The sequence below is a fragment of the Dendronephthya gigantea genome, unplaced genomic scaffold (genome assembly GCF_004324835.1).
Source record: "Dendronephthya gigantea isolate DGI-Jeju-01 unplaced genomic scaffold, DenGig_1.0 000135F, whole genome shotgun sequence".
In the NCBI taxonomy this organism is placed as follows: domain Eukaryota; kingdom Metazoa; phylum Cnidaria; class Anthozoa; order Malacalcyonacea; family Nephtheidae; genus Dendronephthya; species Dendronephthya gigantea.
In genome coordinates, this window is record NW_021163145.1 from 402,499 (window position 1) to 424,171 (window position 21,673).

Consider the following 21,673-nt stretch of genomic DNA (forward strand, 5'->3'; position numbering starts at 1 on the left):
ATCTAATTTTGGACTGGCTATACATATGTACGATATATATGTACGATACAGTGTTGCTGCGATACCTTCAATTACCATATATAGCATTGGTACAGCTATCGCTCACCCAAATTCCCTACTAAGGATAGATGTGCATTCAAAAATGAATGTTGATATAGCCGGGTTTACCTCTACATCTTGTCCCATCTCCTTCATAACCGATTTGACATTTACAGAGATGTGAGCCCATTGTGTTTGTGCAGTTGGCATTCACATCACAAGGGTTAGAAGTGCATTCGTTGATGTCTATAATTATAAAAAGTCAATTATCGAGTCGGCCGTGATTTTTATTTAACATCACAGAACATTAGATGAATCGGACGAATGTATATCCATATATGAGAAGGGCGAGACTTAAAACCAAGAGACATACCAATTATACAGATTCGCAATGTTAAAATGTTTGCTCTGTTTCTTTTATGCCCAGTAATTTGAATTGCTTTTCATTCAAAAATCACTGCAGAAAAAGACGGAAAGAGTTCTTACCGGTGCAATTTGTTCCGTTTCCTTTATACCCAATTTGACAATGACAATAGTATGATCCACCACTGTTTGTACATACTGCATTGTAGCCACATGGATATTTCAAACATTCATCAATATCTGTAATTTTTTAGATAATACCACTGTGAAAATGTTTCGGAGCCCAAGATTATATTGCATCACTTCACTGTTAAGCCCAAAATATCCCCAGATTTTAAAATATAATATAAATATAAGGAACTCTCTGTGTGTATCAGTGATTTTTCAACACAATTAATATCAATGACTTTTTTTCCGCAATTTTTCTTTTAGATATATCTAATGTCAAAAACTAAAAAAAGTCACATGGCGGGCTGAAATATAGTTACGCCCGCTGATCTAAGCCAATCAGAGGAATGACTAAAGTGTTTACTCTGATGCCCGTTGCTATGCTTTCAAAATTATAATACCAAATCACTTGTTTACTAACACCAAGGGATGTAATGTGTTTTGCTGACTGTTTTCCCAAGTTCCACTAAATTAGTGATTTGGTATTATATCTAGTGTTAAAATTATTGAATGATATTTTTGTATTTGAATACTCAAATATTATACAATTTACCAGTGCAATTAAATCCATTTCCTCTGTATCCTGAATTACAACTGCAGATGTAAGATCCGTCTGTGTTGTCACACAAAGCATTGGAATGACATGGAGAATCTCTCCGGCATTCGTCCACATCTAAAATATTTTTATACTTTATTTCTTTTAATAATTTATATATTTTTCCTTGATGCTAAATCCATATGTAACTGTGGTTATAATCTTACCAGTACAGTTGGTGAAACCATCTCCCGTATATCCAGAGAGACACTCACAGTTATAAGATCCAACTGTGTTAATGCATGTAGCATTTAGATGACACTGGGGATCTCTTTGGCATTCGTTTACATCTAAAATAATGGGTTTTGACGTGATTTGTCAGTCGAATCCGAATATGCGTAAACAGATATAATATAAGTACTATAAATCGGGGAAAACGTATATACACAGAAAAAATTGTCCCTGCTTTTAGGATTATCTTTATTCCTAAAGGTGGTGTCCCTAAACCCAGGGTGACCCTACCAGCTAAGGCGAGTTTAAACTTTCAATATAAACACTAGTACTTGGCTGCGTTTCAGCTGCTAAAATTTTGACATGGAGTCACCTCCATCACGGTAACTCGAACGGTAAAGTGTCCCTGGTACTCGAGATCATGTAAACAGCGCATTATAAAGAGTAAAATTATTAAACGCTGGAATAAAGTATTTGTTGTGTTGCTTGGCAAAAGCCCGCTTGACTAAAGGCAACTCCAGCTAAATCCAGTTAGCAATTTCTGCCGTCGAAATAGACGAAAATAAATCACCAAACATTTAAAATTATTTTGTAGATTTAAAGATAACTTCGGAAAAATATCTGACATTAAGCCTTAACTCCATGCAAGTGAATACAACTGCAAAATGAATACACCACGAATTAACGTATATACAAAGATATCTTTCATGTTTCTAACACGCTGCAGTTTGCCGCGAAATATAGTTGTGGCATGGAATAAATTCTGCCCATGCATGTAGTATTAAAATGTAAGTTCAAGGATTTCTCGTAAAATTCATATCGAAATAACATCATGACATAGCTATTCGTAATTTTTACACTCGTCGCTTTGCAATTGTGGCAATTCTTCGAAAAAAATGAAAATACTCACGAAATTAATGTCCAAGCGATTACAATGAACTTAGTTCTTGTAAACTTACCAGTACATGTAAATCCATCCCCACTATATCCAGAATCACAAGTACACATGTAAGACCCGTATGTGTTGTTGCACGTTGCATTGGAATGACATGGGGAAGATGTCTGGCATTCGTTGACATCTTGAAAGAAAATTGAAACAATTTACCCGACTTTTAGGCTGTGCTTCTTACAGATACTAAAACCAATTATCCACACAAGTTTACCAGTGCAGTTGAACCCATCTCCAGTATATCCAGAATCACATGTGCAGATGTAAGATCCATCTGTGTTGCTGCACGTAGCATTTGAATGACATGTGTATTCGGTTAGACATTCGTTTACATCTAAAATTGTAACACATTTAAAGATTGCATCTCTTCGATATTTTTTATTGTTTTGGGAGTCTAATTAATTTGTATATCCATACGAGTGCACACAAATCCTTCTCCACTACATCCTAGGGCCGTTTGTAGAAAAGGTTATCAGTCAAAATCATGCTTTTCTACGTTGTGACGAATCTTTATTATAACAGCATAACGCCTGTTTTATAATTACATGTTAACCTGTTTGGAATTTGTTCAGATTTGAAATAATCGTTTGGTATAATTATATTTACTTTATATTGCTTCGACGAAGCTTGTCAACTAACAATAAATTTCCAGCCATCAAAATTAATTTAAGTTGAATAATTTTGAAAATATTCCTACCTGTGCAATTAAATCCAACTCCACTATATCCGAAATTACATGTGCAAATATATGATCCTTCTGTGTTGTTGCAAGATGCATTTGAATCACAAAGGGAATCTCTTTGGCATTCGTCGTCATCTAAAATTAATGTTACGCTATATTCAGCAAATATTTCACTTACAAAAAATATATGTATGCATAGCTAAATATTCTTACCAATGCAATTAAATCCATCTCCGATATATCCAGAATAACATGTGCAGATATAAAATCCATCTGTGTTATTGCACGTGGCATTGGAATGACATGGGAGAGATGTTACGCATTCGTCAACATCTAAAATTAAGGATTACCAATTTTTTTTCAATGAGGTAAGACCCGTCGGTGTTATTACTGGTCCCAGTGATATACAGGGTGAGTCAAAAAAAGTCCCCCCTTTTGAAATGAAGCCTTTGTTGATTTGAATGCATGATCAACGCAGTAGTGTGTAAATTGCATAGTTATTAGGTTGAGGCATTCAAATAAAGCGTCTTGCTTTCAATTGGGTTTATCATAATATTAAGGCAATCAGATTCTAACAAAGGCTTGATTTCAATAGAGGGGACTTTTTTCTGACTCACCCTGTAGAAAAAATCAAATTATTTAATAATTTATGTAATATCAGCCTGCACTAATGCATGTTTAGAAAATCCGCTATTATTTACCAATGCAAGCTAATCTAATTTTAAATGTAACAAGACGCCTGTTCTGGCGTTAACTCCGGAGCACGTGCCAGTCTTTAATATAGAGCTTCTGAACATGAACAATACAGTTCATATTCGCATTTTTTCATTTTTTCAGAAGCACATCGTACTTTAAAAAGTGTAGAAGTTCAATTGTTCGAAAATGTAAATAAACCGCATGATACATTCGCTTTGTCTTACACTTTGCCTTTGGAATTCGCGCTTATATAGTTATATTAGAGACCTTAAGTTTGACGTTTACGGCAAACGCCAAACCGCTAGCAATGTTTGTGTTTTAACTCCACTGTCTTTAAGTGTGCGGCAATTTCGCTAAATTACAAACGTTCTGCATAAAACTTTTGATGTTCAGCAGTAATGTAAGAAAGCAAAAGACTATTTCTGATGTATTTAGAAAAACAGCAAACCCAGCTTTGCCGTATATGTGCTTCACGTTCGCCGTATAAAATTTAATGCTTGAACGATTGCATACCCTCTCAGTCGTTCAAGCATTAAATTTTATACGGCGAACGTGAAACATATACGGCAAAGCTAAATTTGCTGCTTTTCTAAATACACCAGAAATAGTCTTTTTGCTTTCTTACATTACTGCTAAACATCAAAAGTTTTATGCAGAACGTTTGTAATTTAGCGAAATTGCCGCACACATAAAGACAGTGGAGTTAAAACACAAACATTGCTAGCGGTTTGGCGTTTGCCGTAAACGTCAAACTCAAGGTCTCTATTAAGTCTTCAAACTACGCGACGTGTCAACGTGCCCATACATGACCACATCATCTTGTTAAACGGCGAAATAGCAGTGATATTATTAAAATATAGGACCAGAATCAACATGTATTAATATATTCTGACCCCAATTCAATCTAAACTTAATCAAACAGCATGAAAACAACGGTTTATTCGTTCCTTTTGGAGGAATTGCCGTATCATGCGAGCGAAATCGAATCGCGCATCGGAAAATTAGCCAAAGCTGTACACCACAACTCTTGGGAGATAAGACTGGGACATAGATAAATACGATTACATACACATTTCAAATACTAGAATGTTTCGCGCCATTTCAGACTTGCGACGACGAAAAATAAAAAAGAACAAAAAAAACAACAAAACAAAACCGAGGCGAATTTTTAACTCCGTCGCTGACGCCGGAGTAATTATTTTAATTTGCACATGCGAATATATTATCCATTCATGTTGAAAAGGTACAGGAAATCCGTTTTGTTTTCGATTATATCGGAAGCGATATTTTTTATACATTTTTAAGCGTGCTTCCCAAAACTCTAAAATATTTTCGATGATAATGGAGTGGTATTTTTTATACATTTTTAAAGGTGCTTCGCAAAACCCTAAAATATTTACGTTGCCCTACCTGAGCAGTTAAATCTATCTCCAGTATATCCAGAATCACATGTGCAGATATAAGATCCATCTGTGTTATTGCACGTGGCTTTAGAATGACATGGGGGAGATGTTACGCATTCGTTAACATCTAAAATTAAGGATTACCAATTTTTTTTCAATGAGGTAACTGGTAAGACCCGTCAGTGCTATTGCTGGTCCCAGTGATATAGAAAAAATCAAATTATTTAATAATTTATGTAGTATCAGCCTACACTAATGCCTGTTTAAAAAATCCGCTATTATTTAGCAATGCCAGCCAATCCAATTTTAAGTATATTTCAATTTGCTTGTGCATCGGCGAATATACTATCCGTTCATGTTAAAAAGATACAGGAAATCTGTTTTGTTTTCGATTATAATGGAGTGGTATTTTTTACACACTTTAAAAGGTGCTTCACAAAACCCTAAAATATTTACGTTGCCCTACCTGAGCAGTTAAATCCATCTCCAGTATATCCAGAATCACATGTGCAGATATAAGATCCATCTGTGTTATTGCACGTGGCGTTAGAATGACAAGGGAAATCTCTTTGACATTCATTTGCATCTAGAAATTCAGTTTGAATGAATTTCAATCACTTTCTTCAACGTTTTTTACGCAATTAAAAGCTAAAAGCATATGTCTCAAATTAGTCGAACTCCGCTAGACCCAGAATCATACGCTTCTACAGACGACTGAGGTCTTCCTGCGTTATTCCATGTATCATTAGAATAACATGGATGATCTTTTCCGCATTTACTTTTTATCTAGAACGACGCTACTGAAAACCCATGTAATTCAGTTCCCTTACCAGAGCAAGTTAATCCATCACCAGTATATCCAGAATCACATGTGCAAATATAAGATCCATCTGTGTTATTGCACGTAGCATTGGAATGACATGGTGGAGATGTTACGCATTCGTCAACATCTGAAATATTTTACACTTAATTTCACTTAATAATTTATCTATTGTTCCGTGACGTTAAATCCATATACAACTGTGTTTATAATCTTACCAGTGCAGTTGATGAAACCATCTCCCGTATATCCAGAGAGACATTCACACTTATAAGATCCAACTGTGTTGATGCATGTAGCATTTGGATGACATTGGAGATCTTTTTGGCATTCGTTTAAATCTAAGATAATAGGTTTTGACGTGATTTTGTCAGTCAAATCAGAATATGCGTATTCAGATATCATATAAGTACCATAAATCGAGAAAAAAAGTGTTTACATGAAAAATATTTGCCTTACCTCTAGGATTACCTTCATTCCTAAAGAGGATGCCCTACACCCAGGGTGACCCTACCGGCTAAGACGAGTTTAATCTTTGTCATCTGATCTGATGACGTTTAAAAATGGTTGGCTAACTTTAACTTGCATTTTCTGTGCAAATACTTGGCCGATTTTAATAGAAATTTAAAAGAGGGCATTGTCTTTAGTAGATAGATGTTTTTCTAGTTCTATATGTTTCAAATTCGGTATGATATTTACTTTAAATTGCATACGATTTAGCTATTATTCGATATTATACCTCAAAGCGGCCTAATCCTTAGAATATTGCCCAAAACGCAAACAAAAACTGGTTACAGCTATTTAGTTGACATTTCTAGGATCATTTTGATATACTTTGCTTCAAAATAGTGCCTTTAGACGATTTTTGCCGATTTTTTACATAAACATTCATAATCTGCATGATGGTATGTATTATCGCATCGCTCACGGCAAGCATTTCACAATAATAAAAAGATTCACGAAAAACTTCGGGCAAAAATAGCCAAGAAACTGACCCCTTGGTCGAATTTTACGCCAGGAATCGATTTTTGGGGTCAAAATTATCCTAGAGGGTGGGCAACACAGACTTTTGTCACATTTTTGAACCGCGTGACAACATTCTGAGCAATCACAAAGCACGTGCTTTAAGCGCTCTTGCAATCTGATTGGTTAAGAATAGTGTGATTAATTCCCAATTCGCACTATTTTTGAGCATTAATCACATCATTTATAAACCAATAGGATTGAAGCTCTACACCACAATAACCAATCAGATTTAGTATTTCAGTGTAACTATCCAATCAAATTACAAGGGAAAATGGCACAAAATTTTATTATTTTGTATTTTTAATTTTTAAATGCCCCGCAAAATTTCTTGACAAAAATAGATGAATATTATGCAGATTTTATACCGTTATCGGTTCTTTTAGCCAATAGATCGTTTCAAATTTGTTTACTTTTCTGTATGATTTCAAAATGAATAATAAAGTGGAAGTTGCACTAATAAAGTGGAAGTTGCACTTCGTGTCGCGCAATTTTGGTGTGAAATCAAACTTGTGATTACAAATCACACTCCCGCTTCGCGGTCGTGCAGTTTTGTAATCCTGCGTTTGACCTCACACCAAATTGCACTCCACTCAGTGCAATTACCATTTTTAATCACCTCCATCACGGTAACTAGAAGCCAGAAGTGTCAATGGGACTCGAGAACATGCATGTAAACCGCCATTAGAGAGCGCAAAATTATTGATCGCTGGGATGAAGAGTTTGTTGTGTTGCTTGTCAAAAACCCGCTTTGACTAAAGGTAACCCCAAATCCAGTTAACAATTTCTGCCGTCGAAATAGACGACAACAAATCACCAAACATTTAAAATTCGTAGATTTAAGACCAATTTCGAAAAATTATGCGACAATAAGCCTTTACTTCAGGTAAATACAGTGGCATAATCAATACAATACGAACTAACGTATGAAAAGATATCTTCCATGTTTCTAACACGCTGCAGTCTGCCATGAAACATAGTTGTGCCACAGAATATATTCTACGCATGCATGTAGTATTAAAATGTAAGTGCAAGAGTTTTTCGTAAAATTAATATCGAAATAACATCACTCGACATATTTTCAATTTTTACTCTCGTCGCTTTGCAATTGACCATAACAAAAAAGATGGCCGATGTATATTTCACCAGAATGCATTGTGGTCGAAAATCGTTAAAAAAGCGAACTGACGTCTTTGAAAGGACAGGCATAAAACAGGAAGTTATTTTCTTTCCTGTGTTAAAATTTCACGTCATTAGAAGTTTTTCTTGCGATCTTTTTTCAGTCAATCATTCTTAATGCCCGCAATGACTTCTGGTAAAATGGACATGCCGCCATCTTTTTCTTTACGGTCAATTGTGGCAATTCTTCCAAATACTCGCAAAATTAATCTCCAACCGATTACAATGAGATTAGTTCTTGTGAACTTACCATTGCATGTAAATCCATCGCTATTATATCCAGAATCACAAGTACACATGTTCTTACAAATATTAAAACCAAAGTTATCCAAACAAGTTTACCTGTGCAGATAAATCCATTTCCAGTATACCCTGAATCACATGTGCAGATGTAAGTTCCATCTGTGTTGCTGCACGTGGCATTGGAATGACATGCGTATTCGGTTAAACATTCGTTTACATCTAAAATGGTAACAAAATTAAGTTTGCATCTCTTCGATATTTTTCATTTATATTTATAGTGCACAAAAATCCGTCTCCACTAAACAACCTAGGGCCGTTTGTAGAAAAAGTTATCAATTAAAATCACGTTTTCTTAGGTTGTGACGAATCTTTATTATGGCATAACGCTTGTTTTATAATTACATGTTAACCTGTTTGGAATTCGTTCAGGTTTAAAATAATCGTTTAGTAATTTTATTTATTTAATAATTATTGCTTCGACGAATCTTGTCAACTAACAATAAATTTCCAGCCAGCAAAATTAATTTAAGTTGAATAATTTTGAAAATATTCCTACCTGTGCAATTAAATCCATCTCCACTATATCCGAAATTACATGTGCAAATGTATGATCCTTCTGTGTTGTTGCAAGATGCATTTGAATCACAAAGGGAATCTCTTTGGCATTCGTCATCATCTAAAATTAATATTATGCGATATTTTGCAAATATTTCACTTACAAAAAATATATGAAATGTATGTATAGCTTCATATTCTTACCAATGCAGTTAAATCCATCTCCAGTGTATCCAGAATCACATATGCATATATAAAATCCGTCTGTGTTTTTGCACATAGCATTGGAATGACATGGAGGAGATATTTGGCATTCATCAACATCTAAAATTAAGGATTACCATTTTTTTTCATTGAGATAAGACCCGTCAGTGCTCTTGCTGGTTCCAGTGAAGTAGAATAAGTCTATATTCTAATTATTTAATACATTTATGTAATATCAGCCTACACTGATGCCTGTTTCAAAAATCCGCTATTATTTGCCAATGCAAGCCAATCTAATTTTAAATATAATTATTCTAATTTGCACGTGCGAATATATTATCCGTTCATGTTGAAAAGGTACAGGAAATCCGTTTTGTTTTCGATTATATCGGAAGCGATTATACTCGAACTCCGGTAGACCCAGAATCATACGCATGTACAGACGGCCGAGGTCTTCCTGCGTTATTCCATGTATCATTGGAAAAACATGGATGATCTTTTCCGGATTTACTTTTTATCAAAAACGGCGCTACTGAAAACCCAAGTAATTCAGTTGCCTTACCAGAGCAAGTTAATCCATCTCCAGTATATCCAGAATCACATATGCAAATATAAGATCCATCTGTGTTATTGCACGTAGCATGGGACTGACATGGAAAATCTCTCTGGCATTCGTCCACATCTAAAATATTTTATACTTAATTTCACTTAATAATATTTAGCTATTGTTCCTTGATATTAAATCCATATACAACTGTGTTTATAATTTTACCAGTGCAGTTGGTGAAACCATCTCCCGTATATCCAGAGAAACATTCACAGTTATAAGATCCAACTGTTTTAATGCATGTAGCATATGGATGACATCTTTGGCATTCGTTTTCATCTAAAATAATGAGTTTTGACGTGATTTTTTCAGTCAATTCAGAATATGCGTATACAGATATCATATAAATACCAAGAATCGAGAAAAAAGTGTTTATACGTGAAAAATATTTGTCTTTACCTCTAGGGTTACCTTCATTCCTAAAGAGGGTGTCCCTACACCCAGGGTGACCCTACCTGCTAAGCGAGTTTAAAACTTCTCATATAAACACTAGTATCTGCGTTTAAGCTGCTAAATTATTGACATAAATCACCTCCATCACGGAACTCGAAGGTTGAAGTGTCCCTGGGACTCGAGAACATGCATGTAAACCGCTGTTATAGAGAGCAAAATTATTGAACGCTGGAATGTAGAATTTTTTGAGTTGCTTGGCAAAAGCCCGCTTGACTAAAGGTAACCCCAAATCCAGTTAACAATTTCTGCCGTCAAAATAGACGACTACAAGTCACTAAACATTTAAAATTTGTAGATTTAAGACTAACTTCGGAAAATTATACGACAGTAAGCCTTTACTTCAGGTGAATACAAAGGCATAATGAATACAATTTACTTACAGGTGCATGTATATCCTTACATAAATATTGACGTGAACTTACCAGTGCATGTGTGTCCATCTCCAGTATATCCAGGATCACAAGTACATATGTAAGCATTGTTGCACGAAGCATTAGGATCACATCCAAAAAATTCCCGGCATTTATCTTGAATGAAAATTAAAACAATTTACCCGAATTTTAGGCTGTGCTACCTACAGATGTTAAAACCAAAGTTATCCACACAAGTTTACCAGTGCAGTTAAGTCCATCTCCAGTGCGTCCAAAAACAAATGTGCAGATTTAAGATCCATCTGTGTTGCTGCATGCACGTAGCATTAAATATATGCATGCAACAACCCCTCGCCATTTAAAACGCAGTGAAATATTTCCTGAGCTAGCCAGACCTAACCTTCTAAGCTTGTTATTATGAAATGACTTAAATAAGCTGAAAGCTGATGTTTAAAATTTTTCGTAAACAAACATGTACAGTCCTAAAGGTGAAATGAAATCATCCATTTTCCCGCTGCATTAAGTCAAGTTTATCTCGGAGTTAATACTTTAATATAGCTTAGCCAAAACATCAAAACACAGCACAAATTAAATCCACAAGCACTAAACGTCGAATGTTATTTTTCTATTATTGAATTTATGCAATGATTACAGTCGACTTTATATAAGTTTTAAAGTGACATTTGCTGTGTCAAAACTACAAATTACACTTTTAAGTGCAATTACAAAGTATTTCTAAAGTTTAAGCGTTGATGTAAAGCCTTAAATAGTCGGTTAGGTCTTCTAAAACGACATAACAAACTCATACTTATGAAAATAAAATGCATTCTTTAATACAGCAAACACAAAATAAACTAAAGTTACGTACCTACCACCTCAAGGACTGGAAACTGGGAGTCGTTCCAATTTCATCGCTAATCTTTTAATTTTTTCCCAGTATTTATATAATTTCATTCGATTCCACATTACATTTTCATTATTTACGAATCATGTTTTAAAAAAATATTGGTTGCAAAATGACAGTTAAAATGCTGACGCTTACTCATTGGAATACAAACTTTTGTTTTAGTCAATCAGCATGAAAGTTGTAGATCACCGTTCTTTAATCACCAAAATTTCGCGCATGCGTACAAACACCGTGACTATTGATCGTGAAATGTCCATGACATAGGATTTGGGCAAATTTCGCTATCTTCTGTCCCATACCCGGGTGTAATTCCTGATCTCCGGGCGGAATTAGTGCCCTCGCACAGCGTTTTTTCTCCCTTCTATCGTTCAAAAACAAAGGGTCTTTACATAATTAAGGCCAGACTATTTAATATTCCAACGAATTCACTTGCATTTTTACATAAACTTGCATCGGGAAAACATAATTTCAACAAAATATCAAATAATATATTTCTTACCTTTAGAATTTAAAAAATCCCAATCGCCAAACCACGGTAACTGATTTTCAACTGCTACATCAATACAGCAAGCTAGCATTCCTAAGGTTCAGTAGAACTTGAATGATGGTACTGAAGTTATTAGTTTCAATGAAGTCCAAATACCGAGTGCGTATTATATAGTTGAGGATATTTGGTGACTTTTGTCTTAATGTCTTGATCTTGAGAATTATAAATTGAGTTAAGTTGTCGTTGAATCAATAATTCTTACTGTCAAATAGAATTAAATTGTTTACATGACGGGGGGGGGGGGCAATGGTATTGTCGTGACCAATGACTATAACGTGTTTTTTTTGTTTTGTGAATTGTGATTTGAGAAAATGCCATTATTTAAATGTTTTTCCCAAGTTAGCACTCGTCAAAAAATCAACCAATTTCGACTTTATATTTCAATTCTAAGAAACTTGCTGTAACATAGTTATGTCCTATATTCATATAATAGACGTTCTTCATAATGACGTCAAACGCGGAAAGCCAGTTCCAAAAGACCAAAAAATATGTGTGTACATTCAATGTTTATCATGCATTAATACTGGGTAGGCAACTTTCACTAGAACTGACGTAGTAACCGTGTGAGCAAATGCATAAATTGTTTATATAAAATAGTAAACTCTTTAGTAAAAATAACAACTTTTGTAACTTTTAACCTCGCATAAATAATTAAGAAATAGAAAACATTTTCCGTGTTTTTATACAATCATTGAAACACCCGTAGGAGTTTGGGAGAACGAGAAATATTCAGTGGTGTTTCTATAACTGTATAGAAACACAGGAAAAAATGTTTTCTATTTCTTTTATATAATATAACTCAATAAAAAAATTTTGTACAAATATTTTAATTCGATTTAATAGCAAACTCTCATTACATCGCTTCGCTTGTGACGTTCGGCGAGAAAATTCTTGTGTTTCTATGCAGTTTTAGTATGCACCCGACTATTGTCTATTACAAATCCTACATTCTGATTGGCTATTCAACCATTGTCTATTCGTGATGGTGCACGCTTGGGAAAATTTCGCTCGCGCGACCGTATAAAATTAAATTATTTTTCGGTGTAATTGCGTTGTATCGATTATTTTCTCGAAATTAATATATCTAGGTACAGGGTGTGTGCTAAAACAATTAGACAACTCGCCTTCGTTGTCTATGAGCGAATAGTCAACTCGTGCTTCGCCTTCGTTGACTACCCGCTCATAGACAACTCGGACTCGTTGTCTAATTGTTAAATAGAAACACGCTTCGCGACCAATCAGCACGCGCATACTATAAATGTTATATTATAATACAAGTTGATAAACATTATTATAATATAACATTTATAGTACGCGCGTGCTGATTGGTCGAGAAGCGTGTTTCTATAACTGTATAGAAACACGGGAATTTTCCCGCCGAACTTGACAAGCGAAGCGATGTAATGAGAATTTGTAATTGAATCGAATCATAATATTTGTACAAAATCTTTTTATTGAGTTATATTATAAAAGAAATAGAAAACATTTTTTCCTGTGTTTCTATACAGTTATAGAAACACTTGTGGGAGTTTGGGAGAACTCGAAATAACGTGGAAAAACTCGCCCTACGGGCTCGTTTTCCCACTGATTATTTCTCGTTCTCCCAAACTCCCACGCGTGTTTCTATAACTGTATAGAAACACGGAAAATGTTTTCTATTTCTTAAATGGCGCACGCTTATTTTTTGGCAGCCTATGATGTGTCAATGATTTCGAAACAATTTCGCGCAAAGAAAGTCTCACATACGACTCGTAGTTTTCAATATATACGAATAACATATCTAATAATATTTAGTTTGGCATAACTCACCCAATGTGAAAAGGAGGCGGCCGAAAAACCTTTGATTCGTCATGAAGAACGATCACGAAACTTCTATAAAAATACGATCAAACGGCCACACACACGATCCAATGTTTCTGAATTTCCCTAGGATTACTTATTACTATATTTCCACTATAACTGAAATCGTCACCTTGAAAAAGAAAAAAAGGATGATTCACTTGGTATTCAAATACTAAACTGTCATCGTACGTTTGGGAAAAAAATATTATTAAACTTATTTCAATGAATTTTGCCCGTACTCAACGGCAACGCGGGAATTGGTATGACTTCGCTACAATCCTTACAAAACAAGCTTGCACTTTTATTTTTGACACAAAAATATCGATGGAGAATGGACGAAGATGGGCATTATTTGGTACATGTGAATATTATATTTATTCATCTTTGATTTTTGTTTATATTACTGTATCATTCTTATTTAACGTGCAAAAAACACGTTTGGAAGCCGCTTCAGGGCTTGCTTGACGACTGGCTGGCGAAAGAGCCGGCAAGAATGCTGCAGTGCATTGTATAAATAAACTAAACTAAATACTGTATGCCATATGCCATATAATAAATCCTTTATTAACTGAATACGTTCGGTCCGTACTGGAAAAATATCAGACCTCGGTCTTTTATGTACGGACCTCGCTATCGCTCGGTTCGTACTGTCAAGACCTCGGTCTGATATTTTTCTAGTACGGACCTCAAATTCGGTTAATAAGTGGTATGTATACTTTAAGCCTCTAAATAAATTAATTATTTCTTCACAGCTGCCTGGTGTGTATGATGAGCTGCCAAAATATTGCAGAATATGAATGAATTTGTTATATACCTAGTGTCAAAATTCATCCTTTCTGCTTTCCTATTGGACAAGAGGTCCACGCGTGGAGGCCTGGAGGGTTTCAAATGTCAATGCATTATTACGCGTGATCAACACGAACGGGCATCAAATTTCATAATTTTCCCTAGGGCAAATTACGAAACTTGATACCCGTTGCAATGCTTTCCCTCTAAAACGTAAATGTCTTTTTGAAAAATTGCATTAACTTTTTGCTGTTGTCCAATAGAAAAGCAGAAAAGATTATTTTGACACTATATATTATAACAAATCAGGGAAAGCAGTGTGTTTTGTTGACCCTCGACCGCACACTGTCTCCCTCGGCGTCAGTAAATAAGTAATAAATGAATGCCACTAATTGTATATTCATTCTTGCAAAATGAAGATGACAAACGTTTATAATTAATTGGTAGGTTATTTAGTCCAACTACATACAAAGAAGGTCTGGGCTCCTGAGAAAGTGAAAAAAATAAAGATTATATTGGTCATGTAACACGCACAAACATTTCAATGCATATTACTTCCTGTATTTGGAATTCCGAGTAAGACAACGATGAATAGCTAAATTAATTTATTTTGTACACCCAAGTAAGCCTGCGTGCGTTTGTCCCTTAAATGAAACAGGACACACATATACATTTGAGCTTCCTAGGAAAAATCGATAAAACACGCAGGTCTTTGATCCGTGTAACCAGACTGACGATTTAGTCCGATTAGATTACTGAATCCCGCAACTCAAAGCAAAAACTGAAATTCGTCTAAGGCGATTAGTTTGCTAAATAAATTTGCTGCGAGAAAGTAGGATGGCCTCTACTTCTCAGTTTGTGCAATTAAATTTGCTATGCAAATTAAAGTTACTTTACTATAGTTATCAACTTTTTTAGGAATTGATTGTATTCAAAGTCTTAGCACAGCGTAAATCGTCAAGCGATTAAGAACCGATTGATTCATAAGCAGACCTTTGCGCACATTAATTCGCTATGCAAATTAATGTTACTCCACTATAGTTATGTGAACTTTTTTTGGAATTGATTGTATTCAAAGTCTTTAAACACAGAAATAACATTGGCACAGCGTAAATCCTCAGGTTGGCTACGATACTGAGAGTATTTCCTATTGTTGAATAGAAGCTTCGTGTTGGTTGACAAATTCAGTAAAACTGTAGGAACTTTTATCAAATAAATCTTATCTTTTATTTTGTTTTGAAACTTAGGGAACAGTAGCTAAATTTAATAAATTTAGATCATTATTTCAAGGCGAATAAAATAGATTGATAAGGAGCTTACCTTTGCAAAGCCTGGACTTTTAAGGTTATAGGTACGCTGCGCTGTTGTGAAGTGAAAAATTTATAGCAATATAACCAGCTGATCAAACCGACAACAGCATGCAAACTAATTTTACTTCCTTGGTATATATTTTACTGGCGCATTATAAGGGATCATTATGATAATTAAATTTGATGACAGTGTTAAAAATAGGGTGGGGGTATATAATATATTCATATATTATATTCGTCTACTGATTTTCTTTGGCAGTCATTGTGTTTATACTTTGGCAGTCATTATTTAAAACGCACTAACCTTTTAAACCTAAGCTTTGTGCATCTTTACTCCCAAACGAAAAATCTTTCCAACTTGCACTTTTCACTTGCAAAAAAATAATAATTTTCTAAATTTACATTACAATAAAAATATCGTTTTAATTATATTAGTGATTTTAAACTTGTTATTTAACAAAATATTAACGCAAATTGCGTGAAGCAATGTTTTGAAAAATTGCGTGAAGCAATGTTTTTAACTGCTATAAATATAAAAAGAAAGACACCTGAATGGCTGTATTGAATTCAATATTATCTAGCTTTCACTTTTTTATTTCACAAGGAAATAGAATCTTTCAGCCATCATAACTTACTCAGTCACATTAGATTTTATATAACTCTACTTTTCTGAATTCGGCAAACTTTTGTCTATAAACAATTTAACATATAAAAATTTGAATATAATTTTCTTCATTTCTGCTCTTATTTGAGCAAAAGATTGACTTAATGTGCCGTCAAGTTTGCTTTTTTTTAAAAAACGCCTCTATAAAGACTGTACTTACTGTAGTATCTACAACTATAAAAGATTTGACGAATGGAGATTTCAAATTTGCCACGAAAGGATGCCTTTAACTGCGGCACCCCGAAAACTGCGGCGCCACATTTACCAGTCCAACAGAAACGGCTACTCGAACAAGAATATTTTAGTGAGATTGTTTTACCTAAAACGACATTAAAAAATCGTCTTAGCAACGGCCAGCTATATAAAAGAGGTGATTTTATTGCCCTGTATGGGTGTGGTGTTGCTTTGCTTGGCTACCTTCATCATCAACACACAAAGGCTCGATTAACACTTCCTGAATGCCTACAAAACAACTGCAGGTTTAACATAAAAAACAATCATTACTATAGATTTCTTCAATACCTTGGCTCTCAAGTTTACGTTAAAATATTCAAAGGGAAATTCCTACTCACCTTGGCTTTAATACTCAATCGATAAAAAAACAGTGGTAAGTAAAATACGCTTCGAAGCAAACACGTCACCAAAAAAACTCAAGATGGAAGATGTAGACACCAATCTTCCAAAAGGAAAATTTTTCGAATCCGAACTAACTAACCAGCTTCGTAGTAATGATTTTTGTTATCATTTTAAGTATAGATGTAATTAATTATTTTTAGCAAATAAGAAACTACTATTTTCGCTTGAATTTCCAAATGATTTTTGGAAAAAAAGCGATTAACAACCGATTGATTCATAACCAGATCTATGAGATTTTTTGTGTGAGATATGTATAATGATATACATATATATTAAATACGTTTTTTTCAAAAATACTACAACCTTCCATTATCACAGAAATAAGGAAGCCCATTTTTACCTGTACAATTTTTCCCATTTCCTTTATATCCACTTTTGCATTTACAAAAGTATGAACCATCCGTATTTGTGCAATTAGCATCCACACTGCACGGGCTCCCTGCACATTCGTTCTTATCTGCAAACATAAACAATAATGAGACAAAAGAGCATCGCTTAGTTTTTGTGTTTGTTTGTTTGTTTTTTATTTATTACTGATGAAAGCAAGATCTGTTGCAACATTTTAATCACAATAAAATGGTTATGTGGAATATGTGAAAAAAATAAAAAATACCCATGGAGTTTACCTGTACAATTCTCCCGGCCGGCCTTTTCATATCCAGTGTGACATGAACAATAGTATGAACCATCAGTATTTTTGCAACTTGAATGTGAACCACAAGGAGAATGCGCGCATTCATCCACATCTGTAACAAATATATATAAATACCAAAAATGTGTTAGATATACGCAGACATATACATTCGCTTTGTAAATGTGCCAATTCTTCCAAAGTAATGAAAATACTCGCGAAATCAATCTCCAAGCGATTACAATGAGATCAGTTCTTGTAAACTTACCAGTGCATGTAAATCCATCTCCAGTATATCCAGAATCACAAGTACACATGTAAGACCCGTCTGTGTTGTTGCACGAAGCATTGGAATGACATGGGGAAGATGTCTGGCATTCATTGACATCTTGAATCAAAATTAAAACAATTTACCCGACTTTTAAATTAGGCTATGCTTTCTACAGATATTAAAACCAAAGTTATTCAAACAAGTTTACCAGTGCATTTGAATCCATCTCCAGTATATCCAGAATCACATGCGCAGATGTAAGATCCATCTGTGTTGCTGCACGTGGCATTGAAATGACATGTGTATTCGGTTAGGCATTCGTTTACATCTAAAATGGTAACACAATCAAGATTGCAACTCTTCGATATTATTTTTTCGTTTGTTTTGGGAGTCATTTGTATAGTCATACCAGTGCACAATACTCCGTCTCCACTACATCCTACGCCTTTTTGTAGAAAAGGTTATATCAATAAAAATCATGTTTTTCTAGGGTGTGACGAATCTTATAATTACATGTTAACCTGTTTGGAGTTTGTTCAGATTTAAAATAATCGTTTGGTAATTTTATTTATTTAATATTGCTTCGACGAAGCTTGTCAACTAACAATAAATTTCAACTAACAATAAATTTCAAAAAATTATTTAATAATTTATGTAATATCAGCCTACACTAATGCATGTTTCAAAAATCCGCTATTATTTACCAATTTAAGCAAACCCAATTTTAAGTATACTGTATTTTAATTTGTACGTGCTTCGGCGAATATATAATCCGTTCGTGTTGAAAAGATACAGCAAATCCGTTTTGTTTTCGATTATATCGGAAATGATTTCTTTTATACATTTTCAAGTGTGCTTCGCAAAACCCTAAAATATTTTCGTTGCCCTACCTGTGCAGTTAAATCCATCTCCAGTATATCCAGAATTACATGTGCAGATATAAGATCCATCTGTGTTATTGCACGTGGCGTTAGAATGACAAGGGAAATCTCTTTGGCATTCATTTGTATCTAGAAATTCAGTTTGAATGAATTTTAATCGCTTTCTTCAAGGTTTTTACGCAATTAAAATCTAAATGCATATGTCTCAAATTACTCGATCTCCGCTAGACTGACCCAGAATCATACGGATGTACAGACGACGTCTTCCTGCGTTAATCGTTATTCCATATATTATTGGAATAACATGCATGATATTTTCCGCATTTAGGCTACTTTTTATCTAAAACGACGCTACTGAAAACCCAAGTAATTCAGTCGCCTTACCAGAGCAGGTTAACCCATCTCCAGTATATCCAGAATCACATGTGCAAGTATAAGACCCATCGGTGTTATTGCAAATAGCATTGGAATGACATGGAGGAGATGTTAGGCATTCATCCACATCTGAAATATTTTTATACTTAATTTTTCTTAATAATTTATAAATTGTCCTTGATGTTAAATCCATATACAACTGTATTTATAATCTTACCAGTGCAGTTGGTGAAACCATCTCCCGTATATCCAGAGAAACATTCACAGTTATAAGATCCAAATGTGTTAATGCATGTAGCATTTGGATGACATTGAAGATCTTTTTGGCATTCGTTTACATCTAAAATAATGGGTTTGGACGTGATTTGTCAGTCAAATCAGAATATCCGTACACATGCAGATATCATATAAGTACCATAAATCGAGGAAAAAGTGTGTACATGGAAAAAATTGTCCCCACCTCTAGCATTACCTCTATTACTAAAGGTGGTGTCCCTACCAGCTAAGGCGAGTTTAAAACTTTCCATATAAACACTAGTACTTGCGTCTCTTGCGGCTGCTAGAATATTGACATGAAGTCTCTTCCATCACGGTAAATCGAACGGTAAAGTGTCCCTGGGACTCCAGCACATGCATGTAAACCGCCATTATAAAGAGCAAAATTATTGATCGCTGGGATGAAGAACTTGTTGTATTGCTTGGCAAAAGCCCGCTTGACTAAAGGTAACCCCAAATCCAGTTAGCAATTTTTGCCGTCGAAATAGACGACATCAAATCACCAAACATTAAAAATTCGTAGATTTAAAACTAACTTCGGAAAATTATGCGACATTAAGCCTTGACTTCAGGTAAATACAAAGGCATAATCAATACAACACGAATTAACGTATACAAAGATATGTTTCTAACACGCTGCAGTCTGCCGTGAAATATATAGTTGTGCCGTGGAATATAAAAATTATTCTGCCCATGCATGTAGTATTAAAATGTAAGTGCAAGGATTTTTTCGTAAAAATAATATCGAAATAACATCACTCGACATATTCGTAATTTTTACACTCGTCGCTTTGCAAATGTGGCAATTCTTCGAAAAAAATGAAAATACTCACGAAATCAATCTCCAAGCGATTACAATGAGCTTAGTTCTTGTAAACTTACCAGGGCATGTAAATCCATCCCCACTATATCCAGAATCGCAAGTACACATGTAAGACCCGTATGTGTTGTTGCACGAAGCATTGGCATCACATGTGGAAGATGTCTGGCATTCGTTGACATCTTGGAAGAAAATTATAACAATTTACCCGACTTTTAGGCTGTGCTTAATTCATACAGATATTAAAACCAATTATCCACACAAGTTTACCAGTGCAGTTGAATCCATCTCCAGTATATCCAGAATCACATGTGCAGATATAAGATCCATCTGTGTTATTGCACGTAGCATTGGAATGACATGTGTATTCGGTTAGACATTCGTTTACATCTAAAAACACAATTAAAGATTGCTTTCTTTGAATCTCTTCGATATTTTTCATTGTTTTGGGAGTCTAATTCATTTGTATAGTCATACGAGTGCACAAAAATCCTCCTCCACTACATCCTAGGGCCGTTTGTAGAAAAGATTATCATGTTTTAAAAGAAAATCATGTAAAAAGAAAATCATGTTTTTCTAGGTTGTGACGAATCTTTATTATAATAGCATAACGCCTGTTTTATAATTACATGTTAACCTGTTTGCAATTTGTTCAGATTTAAAATAATCGTTTGGTAATTATAAAAAGATATTTACTTAATATTGCTTCGACGAAGCTTGTGAACTAACAATAAATTTCCGGCCATCAAAATTAATTTAAGTTGAATAATTTTGAAAATATTCCTACCTGTGCAATTAAATCCATCTCCACTATATCCGAAATTACATGTGCAAATGTATGATCCTTCTGTGTTGTTGCAAGATGCATTTGAATCACAAAGGGAATCTCTTTGGCATTCGTCGTCATCTAAAATTCATGTTACGCTATATTTAGCAAATATTTCACTTACAAAAAATTTATGTATGTATAGCTACATATTCTTACCAATGCAGTCAAATCCATCTCCTATATATCCAGAATCACATATGCATATGTAAGATCCATCTGTGTTATTGCACGTAGCATTGGAATGACATGGGGGAGATGTTACGCATTCGTCAACATCTAAAATTAAGGATTACCAATTTTTTTTCAATGAGGTAAGACCCGTCAGTGCTATTGCTGGTCCCAGTGATATAGAAAAAGTCAAATTATTTAATAATTTA

The 21,673-nt window shown here is 34.5% G+C and overlaps 1 protein-coding gene and 1 long non-coding RNA gene across 2 annotated transcripts in view; both read right to left on the bottom strand.

The window, feature by feature from the left end:
• LOC114536412 (adhesion G protein-coupled receptor E2-like) overlaps nt 1-20,771 on the bottom strand; it is a gene marked incomplete at its 5' end in the record, with an annotated part of 24,808 nt that extends 4,037 nt beyond the window's left edge. Inside the window, 6 exons of the mRNA XM_028557769.1 lie at nt 169-285; nt 526-642; nt 1,124-1,243; nt 1,333-1,455; nt 2,296-2,415; nt 20,738-20,771. Of these exons, the coding sequence (XP_028413570.1) occupies nt 169-285; nt 526-642; nt 1,124-1,243; nt 1,333-1,455; nt 2,296-2,415; nt 20,738-20,771 (631 nt within the window). The remainder of the gene's footprint in view (nt 1-168; nt 286-525; nt 643-1,123; nt 1,244-1,332; nt 1,456-2,295; nt 2,416-20,737) is intronic.
• LOC114536381 lies at nt 20,772-21,537 on the bottom strand. The gene is made up of 3 exons (XR_003688430.1): nt 21,453-21,537; nt 21,255-21,374; nt 20,772-20,857 (listed from the first exon to the last, which is right to left on the bottom strand). It is a non-coding gene; the product is annotated as an uncharacterized LOC114536381 (long non-coding RNA).
• Between the last annotated feature and the right edge of the window lie 136 nt (nt 21,538-21,673).